The 23,820-nt window shown below is 40.3% G+C and overlaps 1 protein-coding gene across 6 annotated transcripts in view; it reads left to right on the forward strand.

Annotated features, from left to right (window-relative positions):
- The window catches only part of Dync1i1 (dynein cytoplasmic 1 intermediate chain 1), a 305,446-nt gene that overhangs the window by 191,092 nt on the left and 90,534 nt on the right, over positions 1-23,820 (forward strand). For all 6 annotated transcript variants that reach the window (XM_021164407.2, XM_021164406.1, XM_021164409.2 and 3 more), the window contains one exon: positions 7,126-7,251. In XM_021164407.2, coding sequence (XP_021020066.1) covers positions 7,126-7,251 — 126 coding nt within the window. The remainder of the gene's footprint in view (positions 1-7,125; positions 7,252-23,820) is intronic.

Below are 23,820 nucleotides of genomic sequence, written 5' to 3' on the forward strand. Positions count from 1 at the left end.
CACACACACACACACACACACACACACCTTCCTGTCTATACTGTGGGAATTGATTTGAAATTGTAAGACATGCATTTTATAGAGATTTAAAAAAAAATTTAGAATCCCTAAAATTCTGTATCATAATACTTTTGTGAGTTCAAAGAACCAGCTTTTCATGCTTCTGAGACGAAGTGACACTTTGAATTGGAGTAGACGCACTTGGACATAGTAAGACAAAAAAAGAAGGGCTATGGTGTAATGGCAGCAGTTATGCCTTGGAGTTTCTTGTGTGAAACAAAATAGAACCGCAGGAAGAAAAGGAAAGAACTGTGAGTGATAATTCTGCTTTATATTCTGACTTCAGTAGGCAATAACACTCTAATTTTGCAATGCATGCAAAATATCATATAATCATTGCTCACTCAAAAAATCTGGAAACTCAACACCTGTAGGACCATGAAAGGCAGCCTAGTTCCTGGTGGAGCACAAGCTGGAAACCCCGGTGACCCTGACTGAGGAGCAGCAGGTGTTTCACCTGGTTCCCAGACACTAGGCTCCTGGCACAAGGTCACAGTTCTCCATAGATTTGTGCCCTTCAGTCACATAAGGGCAAGACCCCCACAGGTAGAGGTCATGTAGTCTCTCACATAAGGTACACAAGGCCTCTCTGTGCACCTTAGCCATGACCACCAAGCCTAACCAGCGGTCCATCGACAAGCCTAGGACTCCTAGAGGGATGCAGCCGGAGTCCCCCTGTCTTTACCCCCTTAGCCCCAGGCTAGTTCCAGCCCATGGGCCTCCACTCCATTTTCAGCTCTTCCCCAGCTCCCAGCGGTGCCTGGATACCCAAGAGCCGGAGAACCAGACTGCCCCAGCATCCCTGCAGGCCCAGAGACCCCTGAGCCAGCTTTGGCGAGCCCTGGTACCTCAAACTGTGCTTCCCCAACCTCAAAGTAGTGTCCCTTGACTTCCCATAGCCTGACACCCACTGACCTGGCACCAGCGTGGGGTAAGAACACTCAAAACTCCTGTGTCCCGCCTCTACAAGTGGCCCCAGCCCTGTGGCAGACCCTAGCAACTCTTCCATCTACTTAGCGGTGTTTAGTATAAGAACACTGTCCATAGCCCGTGTCAGAGTGTGCATAAAATCAGACTTTTATGTTGGCCACACAGTATGTATGTATGTACCCGTCTCCTGTGTCAGAGCGTGTATAAAATCAGACTTTTATGTTGGCCACACAGTATGTATGTACCCGTCTCCTGGGTCAGAGCGTGCATAAAATCAGACTTTTATGTTGGCCACACAGTATGTATGTACCCGTCTCCTGTGTCAGAGCGTGCATAAAATCAGACTTTTATGTTGGCCACACAGTATGTATGTATGTACCCGTCTCCTGTGTCAGAGCGTGCATAAAATCAGACTTTTATGTTGGCCACACAGTATGTATGTACCCGTCTCCTGGGTAAAAGACATCCTTCAACCCTCTAGTCACATAAGACACTAAGCTGAATAATCTTCAAAGCTTGTCTGGTTAGGAATTCAGTCAGGTTTGGAGAAGCAAAAGAGAATCTCTCCTGGTACTAATTCAAGGCCATTAAAACTTGGAGTTGACAAACATTTCATGCTGTGTTCTCTTTCTTGTCTAGCTTGAAAAACAGAGTCCTTGTCGGCATCTCTACATCTAGTCTCAGAATATAGAGTTACTATAATCATTTTTATCATTTGTAAAGATTAGATATATGTTTTTATTGAACAATTTATCTTTTGTATTATCTCTTTCTTCCCTTTCCTCCTCCTTACCACTTCCATGAGTTCCCCTAACTTGTTCCCTCTCAACTTCACGTCTTTTTTCTTTATCATATATACATATGTACACATATACACATTTATACATTTATGTACATCTGCATACATACACATATGCACATGTGTACATATATGCATATATACACATACATATGTGTACACACATATACACACATGTGCATATTTACATATCTGGATACATACAATATCTGCATATATACCTAAATACACATATGCACATATAAACATATACACATATGTCCTATATACACATATGAACATATACAAATATCTACAAATGCATGTATGCACATGTATGCATATAGAACATGCTAAACCTATTTAGCATTGTTTGTATTTATATGATTTCAAGGACTGAATAATCAATTAGGGGCCTCATTCCTGGGGACAAGTAATTCGCTGTCTCTCATCACTTCTTAGTTGCCTATAGTTCTTTGTCTAGAGGTACCAACCCACGAGATTTCCTTCTTTCACGATAGCATGCCTATTGATGTTATTTTTCAGCTTCTATTAAGGTAGATGTATTGTTGAGGTATCATGTGTGTAGCTTTCCTGTCATTTCTAGGAGACAAATCCTCGTTTTCTGGTCCTCTGACTCTTACCCCTCTTACTCAAGATCTCCCGAGCCTTAGATGCAGGTGTTGTGTTGTAGATGCTTCACCTGGATCTAGGCATTCCATAATTACATATTTTGACCAGGTATGCGTGTCTTTATACTGGTTCTGTCTGCTGTAAAGAGAGACTTCTTTGATGAGATGTGAGAGCTACATTTGTTTGTGAGTATATAAAGATAAGAATCTGGAATGAAGTTGGGAATTAAGCTGGATTAGTAACATGGCAGTAGACGATTCTTTAAGACACATGACCTCACCATCCCTGGGAAGCTAGCTAGCTACTTTTCCAATACCAAGTATGATGTCACTCCTATAAGTGTGCCTTAAGTCCAATTAGACAACTTTTGGTTACAGCTAAGATATGAGTGTCACTACTGCACTGTAGGAATATCTTGCTTTACTGGCTATTGTGATTCATAGGCATCACAGCTTGGCCAAAGTATGGCTGTTCCCCTTCCATAGCAGCTTCCATAGTTTGCAAAAGCTAGTCCTCAGGAAAGAGGTGCTCATGGCAAATCTAGCTCAGCTCTTCGAGTCCTGTGTCCCAAGTGTTTGCTGTCTTTAACGATGGAGAGTCCCTTCAACTTCCCGGAGGCAAGCAGGGCAACTGCAGTGGAGTATGTTGCTTTGGGAATCTCTTGGACTCACCTGACCAGCAACTTCAAAGAGGGGTTTGCATGCCTAGCACTGGAGGATTTTAGTCTACAGCTCTCAGTGACAGGCAACATTGTCAGCTCAAGTGGCATAGCTTCATTTTTTAAAAATGCAATTTTAGGTTAATAAGCTGTAGAATTCCTTATGTTTGTTAAACGTTGTCAGTGTAATTTTCCCTCCCCATCTCTCTCCTTCTGATTTTCTTCTCTACTCTCTCCCCAGTTAGGTCCCTGCCCATGTCCCTCTTGTATCATGTCATCCCTATCTCTACAACCCCCCAATTATCCCATTTTACTTTTCTTATTTCTGGAGTTACTCCAGATTTTATCCTCAAACTTAAGGATTTGGAGCTAGGAGGTGCAGATGAGGAAGAACATACAGTGTTTATCTTTCTGGATGCACTTTATACAATATGATCATAAGTCCATCCACTTACCTGAAAAATTTATGATTTAATCTTAGTTTTACAACTGTATAGCAATCCATTGTGTGTACACAACATTTTCATGACGCCTTCATTGACAGAAGGACATTTAGATTGTTTCTGCTCCCTAACGATTGTGAACAGGGCAGCAATGAACATGAATGAGCAGATATCCACGAGAGAAGATGCCCATTCCTTTAGGCATATGCCAAAGAGTGGTGTAACATAAACATATGGTAAAAATATTTTTAGGTTTTTGAGACTTTTTGCCATTTTTGCTTCTCAAATGTCCTTCCCAGCTGACTCATTGAAATATCCACCCCTATCTTGACCCCCAGCACACGCCCATGCCCATGCTTGTACAGAATCCTGTGATTCCTCCCTCCTAGCACACTTTTTTGGCTCTAATGTTTGAGCCAGTGTTATTCCTACATGTATCATGTATCTCACTAGCCAATGGTGAGCTCCTATACAACAGAAATGCTAACATGAATGGTTTTGTCCTATGTTGAACTTAATGGCACATTTCATTTATGCAGTGGGCACAATGCCATAGTGGACATACAGGGATGTAAGCCTTTGACCCCAGTTGACTTCCATAGGGTTTCTCACCCTGTCATTCATGAGCATTCTGACTTAGAACATGTCACTTTCCTAAGGATTCATCTCCTTTGCCTGTAGAAATAAGTAAACCATTGTCTTCTTCATACAGACCTGAGTTATGACGGTGCCCGCTCAGTGCCTGAAACACAAGGTCCATAAAGCATGCTGGCTCTATTGTCTCCAGGAAATCTTAGATTCCATTTCTCCTGAAGATATAACTGGACTTGAGAGCAAAGTCAGTAATTTCTGGGTAAAATTTGTCTAAATTAAATATAGGATAATCTAGTCCTTATGTGTAATTAGGTGACCAGAAATTTCACAATTGTTCAAAAGTATAATTTTAAACATTTAAATTTCCATAATTGCTTGGAAACTTGATAATGAGTAAATATGACTAGACATGTTCAAACAAATAGTTTTCTAAAAGAAGTACAAGAAGACACTTTGAAATCATACCAGTCTGCGTTAGATAACATGTAAGTCAGTCCGTTTACACCTTGTAATTCCTCTTTTAGAAAACTTTGCCAAAGGCATTTTCCTGGAGTTTTTGCTAACACACAGCCTGTTTGCTAAAGAAACTTGAAAGCCAAGCAAGTTAAAATATTTTTAGATGGACAAAAAAAAAAAAAAAGAAAGAAAGAAAAGAAAAGCTGCAAGTGGGTGTGAACGATGAGACCCAGATGTGAAACTGTGGGATGCTATTCCAGACACATCTGGCTGCTCTCTGGCCCCTGCGGTAGTGGTGTCAGTGTTTATAGACTTGCCTTTTCACATGTGACATAGTTAAACTTCAGATGGACAGTCTGGAGACTTCTGTGTTTATCTGGATGTTAGTTTCATTGAACGGGCGCTGAATCAAAGGCCTTGCTTAATAGGCTTTGAGTCATCTGCTAAGGAGCATTTTCTAATAAAGAGTGATGACTTCCCTTGGTGGCCACATCCATGTGTGCTACAGGATGCCTCTGTAGCAGGCAGTAAGCTGGAACTCTCCGTAGCTGAAGGAATGAATGAGCCACACTGATGACTTAGACTTAGTTATGGTTCATATGAAGGAAAAGTCAAAGTTTAGGTTCACATTAAGTATTGTTTGGTCTGAATATATACATAGTATAGCAATCAGGAAGAGAAAACTAGATTATATGGGAGGCGAAGCTCATATGAGGTTTAAGAATTCTGGTGTGTAATAGAGCCACTCATGAGAAGCCCAGGTAGGAATAACATTTGTGTGAATTGTGTTCTAACTTGGAAATTGCCCATGAGACTGCATATCTGTTTCTTCATGCTCAGGACAGAGCTCATGTAGGGTGAAAGATGTTTTCAACATCTCTTTGAAGCCTTCCTTCTTATTGCATGACTATGCTTCTTATATTTAAGCATTTAATTATTGTGGTGTTTGATAATAATGGAATTAATATTTATGCTGATCACAGAGCTACTGAAATAAAAGAGACTTTCTAAGATAAAAATGATGAATTATTCAATAAACTTTTTTACCTTAACACATCATATGTTTGTGTTTATTAAACTATGAATTCAGCAGTAAAACAACACAATAACAGCAAGAACACCCTAGTACTAATACTCAAGGACACTGCAATTTAGGGAAGAGACACTGAGAAAAGAACATAATACAACTGAACAAATGTTTTAATAGGGGCATCAAATCAAGGATGCTAAGAGGCAAGGAGGGATTAAATGGTTAGAATTACCTAGAGGACTTAGTATCTTTATTCAGTCTCAAATGTAATGAGATAAACAACACAGAAGGGGCTTCCAGTGGGCATGTGATTAGAATCATAGGTACACAAGTAGCAGCTATGTGCTTCATGGTTAGCTGGTAAGTCTGGGTACAGTGTGTTTAAGAGTGAAAGAAAAAAAGCCAAAAGACATTAAACAGAAGTGATAGAGAAAGACAGGCCCAACAAGATTCTACGTGACTTGGATCGTTCCCTTGAAAGCCATTAATTGTCATGCTGAGGGTAGCTTATCAAATATATACTTTACAAATTCATCCTGACAAAGGTTGGAGTAGGGAGGAGGTGGGCACAGGCTATGGAAAGCCTGATATGATTGTGTCTTTTTATTGCTGAACCTATAGTTTAATAAGTCCCTACCTATGAGAAAAGGCAGCAAATCTGATACCTTCATCAGACAAGAGGATAATTTTGGTGTCTCTGCCCTAATGAAACAAAATGTAAATTCAAAATGCGTGTAGTACATAGTGATAAACAGCATTTGGGGAAGCAAAACAAGGAACACGGAAAGATGGAAATAGACTATTGGGTTTGGCCAGTTAAGTGAATACCATGTATAAGGCACAAACGTGGTGGAATACAGGTAGAGCAGTAAGCTGTGTGGTAAAGCCTGTGGAGTATATTGTCTATGTGTTCCTCCTGGTATTGATATGTTTTTGTTCATCCTGATCAAACCCCAGTGGATAGTCAAATATTAATACATATAGCTCTGAGAAATAGCAAGCCTAGAAGACATTTAAAAATTATCAACATATTAAGCTTACCAAAAAACCATTGGCATCTATAGGATAACCTGGCAAGAATGTAAAAATAAAAGGGAAAAAATAAGAAGAAAGAGAATAGCCTTGTCTGGGAATGTATATAACAAAAGAAGAATCTGCATGAGTTTTACAAAGCAGCCAAGAAAGAAAATCAGAACCAAAAGTTGTCATGGAAACCAATATAGAAGAAAGGGGAGGGTAGCCCATAGTGACTGATTCTGTAGGATCTGAGCATGTTTCCAGTTTAGTGACCATGCATGCACACACAACAATGAGAGACAGAAAGCAGGGTGTGTTGACTTGATATTAAATGTGCCAAAACTTAAAAGGATAGGACTACTTGAAATGTGTAACACAGCACACATATGTAGGATGAAAAATTCTTATGAGTCAGTAGTGGTGCACACTGATAGACTATAGTGTAGACAAGGATGCAGTAGGGTCATGAGAAAATTCCTATGCTGTCATCTTAATATAATGAATCCTTGTGACCTCTTTCATTTAGTACCCTGAGCTGATGGTTGCTTCTTATAGCAACAACGAAGATGCTCCCCACGAGCCAGATGGAGTGGCCTTGGTTTGGAACATGAAGTTCAAGAAAACCACACCAGAATATGTCTTCCACTGTCAGGTATGTGTCATCAGAGTAAAAATAATTCCTATCTCCTACCACACCGAACACAGTTCGAGCTGCACTGCATCTGTATTGGGTTGGGAAGAAGAACCAAGTTTAAAAATGGAATTGTTGACAATTTTGGAAAATTCCCCCACAGTAACCTAATGTTTTTGGAAAGTGGCAGCCCTGCTCAAATGATTAGGGAGCCTGGTTGGGAACTGTGTGTCATTCTCGTTCTATTTAAAACAGCCTCCATGAAAATGAGTTTATAAAGATCTCACACTCATGAAGAAATTGTGGTGTGCCACTTCCTCTGCTTAGGGGCAGCATATGCTAGCCCACCCATGTGGACTCCCTGAACGCATTACCAGTCAAGTTCCCCCTGTCTCGGAAACACACTTCAATGGATGTCGCTGTTTCTAAGTCTCTAGGTGCCGTATTGTTTTGGAGATAAGGATACTTTTGGATCTGAGTTGGGGGAAGCTTGACCACCAATATTACCGGAGTTGTTGAGAACGATAGATGCTGTTTCTACTTTGCAAGTGCAAATTGTATCAGGGCACTGGGGGTGGTTTACTCCCTGACTCTAATGACATGTGACTTCTTTTCTCTTTGACACACTGGCACTGAAATTAGGGCACACATGTATGCATTCAGCTTTGTTCTATTGCCATGACTTTGCCCAAATGACAGGCCTTGGTGTTGGCCAGTATAGCAAGCCCTTTATTAATGAGATTATGCATAGGAAAATGGAAAGCATGCATTCTACATCAAAATTTCAGTTCCTCAAATATTAGAATTTGGAGGCTCCGAGAACTCTGAATGCATTTGTCTAAAGAGGCAAATCTGCTTGTTTCATCCTAGGACACTTTGTGCCAGGATCTATCTAAGACCTGAGTATCTTTTTGAAGTGAAATATGTTTACACTTTAGAACATTATCAGATATAATTTGAGGAAAAGGAGCTGCTGGAGTAAAGGCCTAGCTTCAACGTGATTGAGTAACCTCTAACTCTGGCCATGTTTTTCTAATTTGCTATCTCACAAACGACTTAACAAGAAGCCTCGGCCTGCATAGTAAATAACCTTTCTTTTTCTGAACCTTTGAAATGAAAACAGGGTTTTTTTCTTTTCCTTCCTTTCTTTCTTTCTTTTTTTTTTCTTTTTAAAGATTATCAAGTTTGTCAGCCTGATAGGCTCTTTTTGTAAACATAGAAGCACAAAATTCTAATGCTGTTCAGTTTTAAGGGTTTGCTGAATTGCCAGGAAAATACTATAGGGCTTATGGGATAAGGAGAAGCACATTTCTGAAAGCCAGGGCCTTTTAAACTGTTTTGATATACAGAAAGCATATCTTTCATTTTAAAACTCCAAGAAGTAGCCCATGCTGTTTCAGTCAATGCTTATGATGTTTATCATAACTTAAGGTTTTCTAATTCTATTAGCTGAGTACTGGTGGCCTGTGGCAATAATGGGTAATATGGTTAATACTCACAATATTATATGGTAAACAAGCCAATGGGATCATGATAACACTGTATAAAGAAGACCAAGTCTTTGAAAGTATCAGAACCTTTTTAATGATTTGTGTTGTCAGGTCACAAAGCTAATACCAGCATTGACTGAGGCAAGGATCCTTTCTTCCTTCTCATGACGGTTCGGGTATCACTTACTAAAGACTTAAGTGGTCATTCAGCTTCAGTTTTAGTTTCTCATTTAGATGATCCAATATATGTGTTTTAGAAGAGAATATGGTCCTGATTTGATTTGATTTGATTAAAATCCAGGCATTATGTGAATAAGCAAGATAAAGTCACATAAGAGATATGAAAAGACATTGAATAAAACTTCTTCATCTTGGTGCTGGAGAATTGGCTCAGAGGATAAGGGCATTTGTTATTCTTGCGGTGGATCCTGGCTTAATTCCGAGCACCCACTTGGAGGCTCACCACTCTCCTAGGCACCAGGCAGGCATGTGGTGTACAGCTATATGGATGGATAAAGCACTCATGAATACAAAATAAAATAAATCTAACAATAAAAATAAATAAATAAATAAATAAATAAATAAATGTATGTATAGATTGGGGGGGGGACAAAATAAAAAAATCAAAACATATCTCTTCATCTCCTAAAGTGCCCCTACTGTCTTTAATTCATTAGGTAACCAGAAGCAGAAATGACAATTTTAAGCTTTATCTGATATCTTCTGGAATATTTAGGATTCTACCCAAACTGGGTAATTTGATCCTCACTGGTGCTGAAGACTGTAAAGAACTTAAAACTTTAGGTATCAACTCAAAGCTATTTATTTACATTTTATTAGATAATTTTTTATTTACATTTCAAATGTTATTCCCTTTCCTGGTTTCTCCTCTGAGAAACCTCTATCCCCTCCCCCTCCCCCTGCTTGCCAACTCACCCATTCATGCTTCCTAGACCTGGCATTTCCCTACACAGTGGCATAGAGCCTTCACAGGACCATAGTCCTCTCCTCCCATGATGACCAACAAGGCTACCCTCTGCTACATATGCAGCTTGAGCCATGAGTCCCTCCATGTGCACTCTTTGGTTGGTGGTTTAGTCCCTGAGAGCTCTGAGGGTACTGGTTGGTTCATATTATTCTGCCTATAGGGCTGCAAACCCCTTCAGCACCTTGGGTCCTTTCTCTAGCTCCTCCACTGGGGACCCTGTGTTCAGTCCAATGGTTGTCTGAGAGCATCCACCTCTGTATTTGTCAGTCACTGGCCTTTCAGGAGACAGCTATATCAGGCTCTTGTCAGCAAGCACTTATTGGCATCTACAATAGTGTCTGGAATTGGTGACTGTATATGGGATGGCTCCTCAGGTGAAGCAATCTCTGGATGGCTTTTCCTTCAGTTTCTGCTCCACACTTTGTCTCTATAACTCCTCCCATGGGTAATTTGTCCTCCCTTCTAAGAAGGATCGAAGTATCCACACTTTGGTCTGCCTTCTTCTTGAGCTTCTTGTGGTCTGTGAACTGTATCTTGGGTATTCTGAGCTTCTGGGCTTATCAGTGAGTGTGTAACATGTGTGTTCTTTTGTGACTGGATTATCTCACTCAGGATGATATTTTCTAGTCCCATCCACTTGTCTAAGAATTTTATAAATTCATTGTTTTTAATAGCTGTGCAGTACTACTATAATATGCCACTAAATAAATATACCACTTTTTCTGTATCCATTCCTCTGTTGAGGTATATCTGGGTTCTTTCAAGCTTCTGACTATTACAAATAATACTGCTGTGAACATGTGTCATTATTACAAGTTGGAATATCTTCTGGGTATATGCCCAGGAGTGGTATAGCTGGGTCCTCTAGTAGTACTATGTCCAATTTTCTGAGGAACCGCCAGACTGATTTCCAGAGTGGTTGTACCAGCTTGCAATCCCACCAGTAAGGGAGGAGAGTTCCTCTTTCTCCACAACCTCGCCAGCATCTGCTGTCACCTGAATTTTTGATCTTAGCCATTCTGACTGGTGTGAGGTGGAATCTCAGGGTTGTTTTGATTTGCATTGATTGGTTTTGTTGAAAGATTACTTTCTTCCTTTTCTAGGGTGCAGTTTCCCTCCTTGTGTTAACATTTTCCATCTATCATCCTTTGTAGTGCTGGTTTTGTGGAAAGAGAGTGTGCAAATTTGATTTTGTCATGGAATATCTTGGTTCCTTAATCTATGGTAATTGAGAGGTTTTGCTGGGTATAGTAAGTCTTGGCTAGCATTTGTGTTCTCTGAGGGTCTGTATCAGATCTGTCCTGGATCTTCTAACTTTCATAGTCTCTGGTGAGAAGTCTGGTATAATTCTGATAGGTCTGCCTTTATATGTTACTTGACCTTTTTCCCTTACTGCTTTTAATATTCTTTCTTTGTTTGGTGTGTTTGGTGTTTTGATTATTATGTAACAGGAGAAATTTCTTTTCTAGTCCAATCTATTTGGAGTTCTGTAGGCTTCTTGTATGTTCATGGGCATCTCCTTGTTTAGACTAGGGAAGTTTTCTTCTATAATTTTACTGGCCCTTTAAGTTGGGAATCTTCACTCTCTTCTATACTTATCATCCTTAGATTTGGTCTTCTCATTGTGTCCTGGATTTCCTGAATGGTTTGGATTAGGGGCTTTTTTGTCTTTTGTATTTTCTTTGATAGTTGGTGTCAATGTTTTCTATGTTATCTTCTAAACCTGAGATTCTCTCTTCCATTTCTTGTATTCTGTTGGTGATGCTTGTATGTATGTTTCCTGGTTTCTTTCCTAGGATTTCTATCTCCAGAGTTGTCTCCCCTTGTGATTTCTTTATTATTTACATTTCCATTTTTTGATCCTGGATGATTTTGTTAAGTTCCTTCACCTGTTTGGTTGTGTTTTCCTGTAATTCTTTCAGGAATTTTTGTGTTTCTTCTTTAGGATCTTCTACCTGTTTACCTGTGTGCTCTTGTATTTCTTCAAGGAAGTTATTTATGTCCTTCTTAAATTCTCTATCATCATCATGAGATGTAATTTTAAATCAGTCTTGCTTTTCTGATGTGTTGCGGTAACCAGGGTTTGCTCTGGTGGAGAACTGGGTTTTGATGATGCCAAGTAGTGTTGGTTTCTGTTGTTTATGTTCTTGAACTTGCCTTTCACCAACTAGTTATTTCTGGTGTTAGCTGGTCTTGCTGTCTCTGACTTTGGCTTGTCCCTCTTGCAAGCCTGTGTGCCAGTACTCCTGGGGATACCAGTTCTCTCCAGGAGGAATTTGGGTATGGAGAGCTGTGGTCAGAGTCAGCTCTGTGATTCTGACAGAGACCAGAAGGATCCTGTGTCCTGATGACTGTGTGAGGGTCCCTCTTGGGCCAGGAATTTGAAAAGGATTAGTGGTCTTACCTGTGTTAACAGGTGTGTAGGCCCTCCTGGGAGACCTGCTCTCTCCTGGAAGTATTTGTATAAGTAGCTTTGTGGCACAGGATCAGCTCTGGGTGCAGATGGAGACAGAAAGACTCCTGTCCCAGGCAGCCCCTTGGTTCCTGTGTCCTGAGGGTTCTGAATGAGCAGCAGCCATGGTCCTACCTGCACTTAGAGGCCTATCTGCACTCCTAGGAGTCTTTATCCTGCCCCACCCCCCAGTGCTATTTGGGTATGGGGCCCTGTGGCAGAGAATCTGCTACAGACAGAGATGGAAACAGGAAGGCTCCCCAAGTCAAGACTATTTTACCTAGTTACATGTGCATCTGAAGATATCTAATAGCAGAACTATTCTCTCAAATGTCAAATAGGTACTTCATGGAAGTGACCTAGATATTCATAAAAGACCAATTTAGGAAATCATATTTAAAAAAACATCACACAGAATGCAGTTATACTATACTATCTAGTTTGTGCCATTATTTAGCAGAGCTTAAGCATTCTAACTAAAGCAACTGCAGGGACCAAACTGTAGAACCGGTTTTCTGAAAGGTGAAAAGAATGAGCTCTGAGCCCTTGAAAGGAAGGAGATAGTGAGAGACTTGACAGTCAGTTCTCGACATCCTCTGGTTCTGTGTGCATGAAGTCAACTCACTGTGGTCTAAGAATATCTGAAAATAAACTACCTCTACCAAATACACACATACTTTTTGTCATTATTCTCTGAGGAATATAGTAATAAGATGTATTCCATTTGCATTGCATTAGTTACTGCAAATAGTCTAGAGAATGCTTTAAGCATACAGGGAAATATGTACAAGATATATATATATATATATATATATATATATATATATCACCCTTTTTCACAAAGATTTGTGCACCTACAGATATTTAAAGGAAGGGAGGTCCTGAAACCAGTCACCCCAAAAATACTGAGGTACAACTCTATACAATCCTTCTAAAGACTCCCAAGATATATTAGGCCAGGTTTTGTTGGTTTGATTTTCACAGAAAAAAAAAACCAATGGGAAATATATATCAGATATTCAAGAGATAAAGTTATCCTTTGAAAGGTAGGAGAGAGAGAGACTTTTAAATGAATTTGTTCATAAATTTGGAGGTTGGGCAAGCCTAGAATATGTAGAGCTGGCCAGAGGGTAGAAATTTAGGTAGTGGGGGATGCTGTGGTCCAGAGACTGAAATCTGAAATCTGTAGGACAGGCCAGTGAGTAGAACTTCCATGCTGGCAACAGAACCAGTTCTTCTTTGGAGAACTCTGGCTTCCTCTCTGAAGGCCTTCAGCAGATTAGATGAAGCCTCTCTCATTATTGAGAATAATCTGCTTTACTCAAACTTTACTGGTTTAAGTATTAATAATGTCTAAAATATACTTTCCACTGACATCTAGACTACTGTTTCATCCATAAACTGGGTGCCAACAGGGTAGCCAAGTTGACACAAAGTTAATACTTTTATTTCGTCCAGAGCAACCCAGGATAGTCAAGCTAATGGCAGGTCACTTTGGGATAGCAAGCAAGTAAGTTCATCCAGAAAGCTCACCTTGAAGAGAATATGAGCATCCCTTGGTAATGACAAAACGCATATTTGAGATAGTGGAGAACGTGTCTACAGTACTAAATCTTCACATATACGAGTGTTGAGAATTCTTGACATTTGTTACCATAAACTCTCAGTGACTGCAGATTAGAAACTGGCTCCAAAGAATGATGAAACAAGATAAGTATACACAGGGAGGAAAGCGAAGTTGAAATCAGTTGGCATTTCCTCCAAAGACCATATCCCGGGTCATTGTGTACCAGTCAGGGCTGCAAGCACATGTCGGTGTATGACCTTCTGCTGTGGAGGGAGGAGCATGAATAGAGAAGAAATGAACCAAGTTGAGCCTTTACTTTGGCTGACTGTTGCAGCCACCTGGGTGACTTTAGAATAACTGATGCCTGGGTTGCAACCTCAAAAATTACCTTTAGAATTCTTTATCCCTGGGTTCCATTCTGCGAAATCCTGGTGTACTTTGTATGTGGTGTCAATGGGCAAGCACTAGACCTATAGCAGATCATCAAAGCTTTCTCCCTGGCAGCTTGGCTCTCATAAACTATGGGATTATTATTATCTTCTAACCTGACAGAGAAGTTTGGAGAGCCAACAGAACTCAAATTAATGTGAGAAATCTGGCTTGGTAGCACACTCTACAATCTAGCCCTCAGGGTGTATGTAGGTAATGAGGGCACCTTTCTTTCTTTCTCTTTCTTTCTTTTCTTTCTTTCTTTCTTTCTTTCTTTCTTTCTTTCTTTCTTTCTTTCTTTCTTTCTTTCTTTCTTTCTTTCTTTTTAGCTCCATGCTAGCCAGTGCTACAAAACCAATAAGTCATATATGTCTGAGAAAGCAAATGCCCTCCATTGCAGTATATGACCTTTTCTGACCTTTAACAAATTTTGTTTGTTAAAGCCAGTACTTTCCTGATGCTAGCTCACCAAAACCAAGTCAGTTGAATCCTCTCTCTCTCTCTCTCTCTCTCTCTCTCTCTCTCTGTGTGTGTGTGTGTGTGTGTGTGTGTGTGTGTCTTCTGTGGCACTCTGGTAATTTAAAGATTAGATGAATAGTGTGCTTGGTAAGACGTATGACTGTGGAGTAGGAGAAGGATGGGGTATTTTACGGTGATGGTACTTCCTTCGCTGTAGCTAATGGTTTCTTGTAACTCTCCATTGTTCCTATAAGTGCAAACAAATCCGGGTGCCTCATAAAACCATTGTTTCAGGAAACAAACTTCCATTCCTCTTCCTTCTACAAGGCCTGCCGAGCTTTCAGCCTTGTCATGCAAAGCTTTCATATGAAAGCTTGTTTTTTTTTGTTTTTTTTTTTTTTTTCTGTTGTGAGTAAGAAGGCCAAATACTTTCTCCCTTCATGGGCGGCTTCATGTGTCTACTACACTAAATTTTTCATGTGGGCACTGGGCCTGCATTTTCTATTTTCATTTCAATAAAAGCTGTCTATACTTGGAAAATATCGGTGCGCTCTGCATAGAAATCAGCCACACGGCCCCATCCCATTCTGGCAGCGCTCCTGCTGCCTTCTGTAGTGGCTTCACACACTCTCATTAGATTATATGTCTGGCCACCCTGCATTGCTTACTCTGGTGTGGTTGTTCTCTTTAAAATGGAATGAAGGGAATCGGAAATATATATCTTAGAATTATCTGCATCGGACTAAGTAAAAAGTGCTTTATTTAGTGGCTTAGTGTGGTCAGAGGTCTTCTCTCTTCTCTCTCTCTCTCTCTCTCTCTCTCTCTCTCTCTCTCTCTCTCTCTCTCTCTCTCTCTCTCCTTCTTTCTCTCTTTTCCTATTTTCCCTGATTTGGCTTCTTTGTTCAGGGCCTCTCCTCTATTTCAGGACTTCTGGCAGTTGCCTGCAACTGACCATAGCTAACCCACTATGGTTTGGGGAGGAAGGCAAAACGTGAAGCAGGGTGATATCAGTTGACCTTACTGGTGCCAGTGTTAAAAACCCTCGGTTATATTTTTTTCCTATGTGTGGCTTCACTTCTCATTAAGATTCTGCAAAGATTATAGATAGAGCTGGAGCTGGTGGCCTCAGCTGCCCAGCCTTTGGGTCTGCTAAGGTTCCCAGTGACCTCAAAGAGAGTTATCCTTGTGAGGAGTAATGCTAAACCAGGATAGTGTCTAGGCTGCTGGAGCCGGGACAGGAAGTCCGACACTGAAGCTCCACTCCTAGCTGACAATACAGCTCGTGGATCCTGCTGGCCCTGCTGGCCTTGTTATGCTCCCTGGTCCTATAAAGACGCCTTTTCCAGCCTCTGGCAGGATCGTGAGGTTCATTTTAATTGGGTCAATTTCCCAACAAATTATGTCCCTGACATTCATAGTCCAGACATCTATAAAGCAGCATCCCATAAAAAGTTGTTGGACACAGCTCTAAATGAATTTGCATTTCTTTTCTAGAGTATATTTTAACTAAGAAATATTAGAGTGTGGCTTATGATTTTTTTCTTTAATACAGAAGGATTAACTTTCTTAGGAACAATCTGGGAAAACTATTTTTAAGCAAGTCTCTTGATTTGCTTAAAAGGGCCTTATTAGCAACCAGAAAGGAAACGGGAAAAAGAATACAAGATTCTTTGAAGATCTGTGCTTCTTATTTATTGTAAGTTCCTGACATTCCAACTGAAACACGTCATAGGTGCTTTGTAATGGGAAAATCAACTCCATGGTCAAGAACATGCAGGCCAAGGAGAGACCCAGTTTTCAAATGAGATGTTTGATACCTCTGAGTCACCAAACAGAAGAGGATAGCGCCACAGCTCTTCTGCAGCTATGACACACGTTTCATAGTACAGAGGTATGAAAAACTAAAGATTACCTACAGGAAGAACATAAAGGTAAAATTAACTCTTAATTGAAAAAAAGAGAAAACAAAACAAAACACTAGAGTGTCATGGGTCAGATGAGAGGAATAGGCCTTACTGACTTTAAATGTGCAGACTGACATCAAACGTGGACATAAGGAAACAATTCTTTTATGCAACTAAATGTGACTGGTCTGATGATTGAAGTTTGATCTAGATAGGGGTTGTTATTAAATGAAACAGAAGTCACTCCATTTTCCATTTGGCCCAAGAAGCTAGAAGCAGAAAATCAGGCTTACTTTCATTCACCCTCTACCCTCTATTTGGGTCTTTTCCAAATGGTAAGTGACACAAGGACTGGGCCCAGAGGTGATGCCCCTAATCTTAGCAACGAGGAGGCAAAGCCAGGTGGATTGATGTAAGGCCAGCCTGGTCCATGTGGCAAGTTCCAAGTCAGCTAGGGCTATAGGGTGAGAGCCTAATTGTAAACAAATAACACAAGAAGTAAAATTAGATATTGAGATAGATCTTGGGTAAGATGGATTGTTGTATAGGTTATAGCAAAGAGATGGAATTCGAGGTGGTTCCTTATCTGAAAACAGCAGTTAAGGGCTGTGTATATGTTCCTGAATGCTAGTGACCAACAAGCAGTGACTGACTTGATGCCACCATAAAATAATCATATAGCTTTTGAGCAAACTGTTTTTAAATAGTTTCTTCATCTTGCTATAGCACAGGTCAAGCTGAAGCTTCCTGGTATGATAACTAAAGGTGTCCTATGAATATGTATTTATGATAATAAAGGTGTCCCGTTAATGTGCATATATCCATCTAGACATGAACACCAGAATTTTATATGGCACCCATTCTCCTAAATGTCTTTCCCTCCTCTTCCCCATTTGTGCTATAGCCCCCTTGAAGGATTTTCTCCATCTGTGCTTCAAGGGATTGCCCCCACGAATTGTTGTTGGTCATGTCCATCACAACCAGCAGGCAGTATGAACAACTTCTCTGGCCTATGACATTCACATCCATCTTCATTCCCAGTAGCTATTCACCAAGTCAGGGAAACCTTGATTTGGGTATGGAGCTGAGGAAGAGTATTCTGAGGGGTCCAGGATTAATGAGGAAAGGGGTCTATACCCTTCTTAAGATAACTGTGCTGACAAAATACAACATACAAGCCAGTGAGACAGTTCAGCAGACAAAGATTCTTGCAGCCAAGTTTAATTACCTGAGTTTCACCCTCAGGACCTTCATGGTAGATGGAAAGACCCAACTCCAGCAAGTTGTTCTCTAGTACAACAAAACCACTATGGCATGCATGTGCATTAATACATGCGTGTGCACACACACACACACACACACACACTGTGTATGCATACACAGCTCTTCTTCTACCATCTGAGGACACAGAAAGGCAGCAAGCTCTCAAACACTTCTTCCAGTAACACTGATCCTATCTTATTAGAGCCCTACTGTGTGAGCTCAGGACTTTTAAGTATGCACGGTTACCAAATGTCATCCCATCCATTGTTAGAGCATCAGCATAATGCATTTAGAGGACCAGGGGCGTAGGTCAGCCCACAACAAAAGGAAGAAGAACATTGCATGTTCTTCATTCACTAATACTGCAGAAGAGTTCCATGGGAAGAAACTGAAACCTAGCTAAGCATCCTCATTCTCTCACTTAGCTGTAACCTTGAAACGGTTTTGAAAATTCATCCATTTGTTCAACAAATTTTTACAGGATACCCACCCTAACCATTCCCACGAGGCAACAGTTGGTTGAGATTCTGAAGTAGCTATCGCTTCTCCACAAAACATGGCTGACCTACTTGGTCTTTCCTAGACTTCATTTTTAAGCACCTGGCCTACACTCCTAGATATAGGAGTTGCTTGAATCCTGTTAGTGTTGACTAGACTAGTTTAGGTGCCCCTTTTATGCACATGTCAAAGAAAGAGGAACACAAGACAAGTCCAGAATCCTCTCATGCCAAACATTGAACCATTGCTTTCCAGACTGACTGGTTATGAGAAACCTTCTGAGTCCTGGGAAGTCATTAAGTATATGCTTAGGTAAGTGTATATGGACCACAGAGCCTGGAATTACAATTTACATCTATTACTTACACACTACCTTGGGGAAATCGAAGGCTTGTTAATGAGACTGAAATATGTGAGCACATATAAAACACTTGTATGGGGCACACTTTAAGTGTCCAGTGGATATCAGCTATAGTTATTACTTAAGGTACAAGAATAAGTTTCAAAGCCTGTAATAATCTGTATGTGCTGCTTAAATGGCAGTGTCTTTAGTTTCTGAATGGGAAAGATTGTGACTAAGCGGTTCCAAGAGAAAGAATGAGGGCAGCCAGGCAGCAGGAAATATGGGGGGAAAACACTTTTAGTATGAGGGCAGAGTGAACTAACTAGTAACTGGCAGGGACACCTGGATTTCAGTGGATTAAGTACCATGCCTGCTATTACTCCTGGCATGCAGGAGATACACATACATTTTGGGGGGGTTGGATGAGAGGTCTTTATTTTTGTTGTTGTTGTTTTCTGTTTTGGATTACCTTCTCATACTGATTCCCTCAGTTTTATCACAGAACTCATAGCTCATGTGGCTGTCTGGAGTCCAGTGTAGAGTAGGCTGGCTATTTGTTGTCTTTTCTAGAGATCTGTAAGCGTGGACACTCTCGAGCATTTTCTTTACCCAGATTCAGATACCTGGGAGCAGGTTTAAAGGCATGTCAACAGGAGCATGTGGTCTCAGGAGGACAGTGGTTTCCATCACAGGTCTATAGAAGACAGAAATAGAATCCCCTCTTGATCCTTTCTTTCTAAAATGCTCTCTCTCTCTCTCTCTCTCTCTCTCTCTCTCTGTGTGTGTGTGTGTGTGTGTGTGTGTGTGTGTCTGTGTGTCTGTGTGTGTGTATGCACGAGCTACCTAATATCACCAGAACTGACCAGTTTGCATCCCTCTCCCATTACTAATAAACAAATAGACTGATGTTTCTCTAGCCACACGGGATTCACACAGTTTTATCAAAACAGTTCAGTCAGGGGGGTGCCTCAGAAGTATGGCCACTGGTGCCTTGCCCCTCCTAAGGCAAATTATATCCCACCCACATGCTTGCAATTAGACCTATAAACGTGGAAGGAGGACAAAGTCAGAAGGTATTTGGTGGGAGAGAGAAGGGGTGAAGAGAAGAGAGTGGAGAGGGGGCTTTGGTGAAGGAAAGTTACACATTTGTGTGAAATCGTGAAAGATTCAATTTTTAAAAGAAGTTGATTTTTTAAACTAAGTGCTTGTTAACAAAGAGAACCAGTGAAAATAGAATTATCATCTTTAATTCCAAAAAAAGCCTTATACCCTTTATTATAGCAAGGAGTCTATATTTAGTTCTTCCCACGTGCGTACTGATTATTAGTGTTGCAAAGACATGCTTACTCCTAGATAAAGAATTTAACAGAGTGTTGTTTTTTTTCTCGAATCAAAGATTTAGATTGGTTTCTTTATGCTTGATCATAGCTGAAAAACTGAAGTGTGCCTGGATTGGGTATCTTTAACCACAGTATCCTCAAAAACCAGTTTGTCTTGTGTCTTAAAATCGTCCTTGGAATCATCATTTACAAGTTTCACTTTCTAATTCAAAAGCTGGTATGTCTCCTGCACTCACCCATTTAAAAAGTAACTGCAGCGCCTGTGACAGTGAGCTTCGTTAGTTAGCAGTGCACCCTTGCTTATCCTGTAAGCCCATCCTTGGTTCTGTGGAGTAAGTGAGGGCAAACACAAGCATGCCTTATATACAGCAAAACCGTTTGTCTCTTTAAAATAAGTTTACTACAAATATATTCTGAAATATGCAGAGAATGGAATCAAAATGTGGACACAAGTGCCCATGTTCATATAAATACATGCACACAAAGTCAACCAAGACTCCAAAATCCCAGTCAAAAGCTATATTTCATAAAAGAGAATTATAGTAATGTTGATAGTTGGCCAAAACCTCAGGCAGGGACAGAATCCACAGAGTGTCCTGAGAGAGATGCCTTTGCAAAGCCACGCCTTGCCAGATGGTTCAGATTAGAGATGCTTAAAAGCACATGGCAGCCTGAGTTTGGCTTAGAATTCATAGTTAATTCAGTAGATAGAATAATGCAAATTTGAAACCCTATCCTGTGTATCAGAAAAACCATCAAATCTTATGATTGCTCTTAGGGGAGGTTGGTATGTAATGTGTTGATTTTTAAATGATCTAATTGAAATAGTAAAATTAACCAAGAAGACTTAGACGGGATTAAAATAAGGGAGCACACAAGTAAAAGCCCCCCTCCCCCCCATCAAGAGTTATTCCTTTAAGCTGTCATAGCCAATCAATTTGTATGGGATACGATGGCCAATTGTCATTTCCTGAGATAGACTATGCATAGGGGTCATGTTTCAGAGGCAGCATGAAAAAATGGAAAAAATAATTTCAGTGCATGACGCCAAGAGAAACCGAAATGTCCTTAAAGACCATGAAGTGCTGCCTAGATCCCCTCACCTTGCTAATAATAGCAAAGAAAACAGCTTATGCACGAGGTTTTTCTTGGACTTTTTCAGCTCTTCCTCCTGCAGGCTCTTAGTCCTCACTGTCCATATCCTGGTGTCTAAAAATCTACTGTGCCACCCTTGATCCCACAGCTGGCCAGCCTGCAAACGACTCTTTGCAAAGGTCTGCAGGAGAACCGTGGTAATTCAGAACGTAGATAGTCACATGTATTACTTACTTACAGAACCAAGTCGGCCATCACTGGAAAGAGAGCCCCCTTGGTCTTGCAAACTTTATATGCCCCAGTACAGAGGAATGCCAGGACCAAGAAGTGGGAGTGGGTGGGTAGGGGAGCAGGGCAGGGGGAGGGTATAGGGAACTTTCGGGATAGCATTTGAAATGTAAATAAAGAAAATTTCTAATAAAGAAATAAAAATAAAATGAAAGGAAGGAAGGAAGGAAGGAAGGAAGGAAGGAAGGAAGAAAGAAAGAAAGAAAGAAAGGAAGGAAGGAAGGAAGGAAGGAAGGNAAGAAAGAAAGAAAGAAAGAAAGGAAGGAAGGAAGGAAGGAAGGAAGGAAGGAAGGAAGGAAGGAAGGAAGGAAGGAAGGAAGGAAGAAAGAAAGAAAGGAAGGAAGAAAGGAAGGAAGAAAGCATCTCAGATACTCAAACTCTGCCATCAAAGCAGTGCTCACTCAAAGACTCAGTTTGCTACTTCCCTAGAACAGTAACACATTCTAAGAATTTCCAAGCATAAAAACTGGAGTTGTGGTTTTTAATAACTAAATAGAGCTTTACAATCAAAACAAATGTGTTTCTCCAGCAGCAGGGACACACAGGGAGAGAAATATGGAGGGAGGTTGAGAGACTCATATGTACAGAATCTATTGAACTCACAGGCATTTTATTTATTTTTTAAATTAACATAGAATTACTCATATTAGTAAGATGGATCGTGTTCCTGTCAGAACCTGTGTCCACTGTTTAATGATCAAAACAGTGAAGTCAGCACATGCTTCATTTTATATACACCATTCTCTGTGGGGAGATCTTTCAACATTCCCTTGTCTGCTACTTGAAAATGTTCAGTACCCCATTATAGACAGTTTTCCATCTTTGAGACATAACATCAGAACATATTTCTCCATGCTCTAACCTTGTACCATTAACCAGTCTTTCTCCATTCCCATACTTGTCTCTCTGTCTTCATCATGAATATTATTACTCCTTACTCTTTTTATTAGAGAATCTCAGCTTCTAATTAAATGAGATACATATATACAAGCATGATAGCTGGGTATAGGATTTTATTGTTTTATCTTCTGGTTGTACTTGGGGGTGGAAGGTGATTGACTGATCAGGGAGATACAGCCATTTGAGGGAGTTCATGTGTATCTTCCATTTTTTTTAACACTAGGCCAACTTCTCACAATTAAAACTGCTGAAAAAGGACTTGTTTTGAGATAAGGAACTCATAGGAAAGAACACTAGCTATATGTGTATGCCCTTTTCCCAAGCCACAGCTCTGATCATGAGCCCTGTGTTCTGGTGGCATTTCCCTCAATATTCTTGGTGTAGTTCATGAGAGCTCTGCAGAGGCTCAGAACTAGACTTCACTGATGTTGAAGACAAATCTCCTGCCACTCAAGCCTCAAAGTGTGTTTGTTCCTTGGTGTATCTCTACAGTAGCCAAGATCTACAAAATATCATCAGTTTGAATAATAAGGAGAAAGGCAGCCACTTCTTAAATCAGATATGGGTTACTGGAGGGGAAGAGGATAGTGTAATTAAATTGGTTTTTTAAAATAATCACGACCTCCAAATTTTCCTTTATTATGAATGAGAATGTTCATTACGTCAGTTTCTTTAGCATGATATCTGATACTTTTGTATACTGTTAAGCATAATACTATGCGAAAAACCTGGACTTACGGGTTCTGCCTATGTTAATCAAGATTTGAGGATATTTTTGTTATGTATCTAATACCAGGAATTGTAACAACAAACTATTTTTTCACATTATCCATTTAGCCACCAAGTGCTCATTTTTTCTCATATGTAAAAGAACACCAGTTCTCCTTGGTTATCCAGGAGGAGCATCACAGCTAGGTAGACAGTACTTGTTGCGGAGAGAATATGGTGGAGGGGCTCTGTGAAGTCCTTAGTCCCAATATTATTAAGCCAAATTTTAAGGACTCTTTATGTTTTTGACATGTTGCTCATTTTGTGGACATTCACCCTCTAGTGAGGATGTCTAGTTGGCTATTACCTACATATTGAATTATCCAAAGCCGTAAATATTCCGAATTACTGTTCCTTGCCTCAAAATCTTTTAAATCAAGAGTTGGAATGAAGGAAGGAAGGAAGGAAGGAAGGAAGGAAGGAAGGAAGGAAGGAAGGAAGGAAGGAAGGGAGGAAGGGAGGGGGAGGAAGAAAGCTCATAAATGATATGTTGTTATCTTATAAAGTTCCTAATGGAAATCCTCATGAGATAGAGAGAATTCTACCTGCTTCACACCAATAGCGTTTGTCTTCAAACTTCCAATGCAGTAGAGTGCTTCAGTTAGATTTGTTGGGGGGGGGAGGGGGAGAAACTGGTCAAAGCTTTATGTAGTTCCCTACAAAAGTCAGCGTCAGAGGTTCCCAAACAAACATGTCTGAACTTTTGGAGGTGTCTTTGGCTCCTCCTCAAAGTAACATATTTAGAAAATAGCATATTTTATTAAGCACAAAAACTTTAATAGTGGATTTTGCCTGTGTTCAACTAA

This window comes from Mus caroli, chromosome 6, assembly GCF_900094665.2.
Source record: "Mus caroli chromosome 6, CAROLI_EIJ_v1.1, whole genome shotgun sequence".
NCBI lineage: Eukaryota > Metazoa > Chordata > Mammalia > Rodentia > Muridae > Mus > Mus caroli.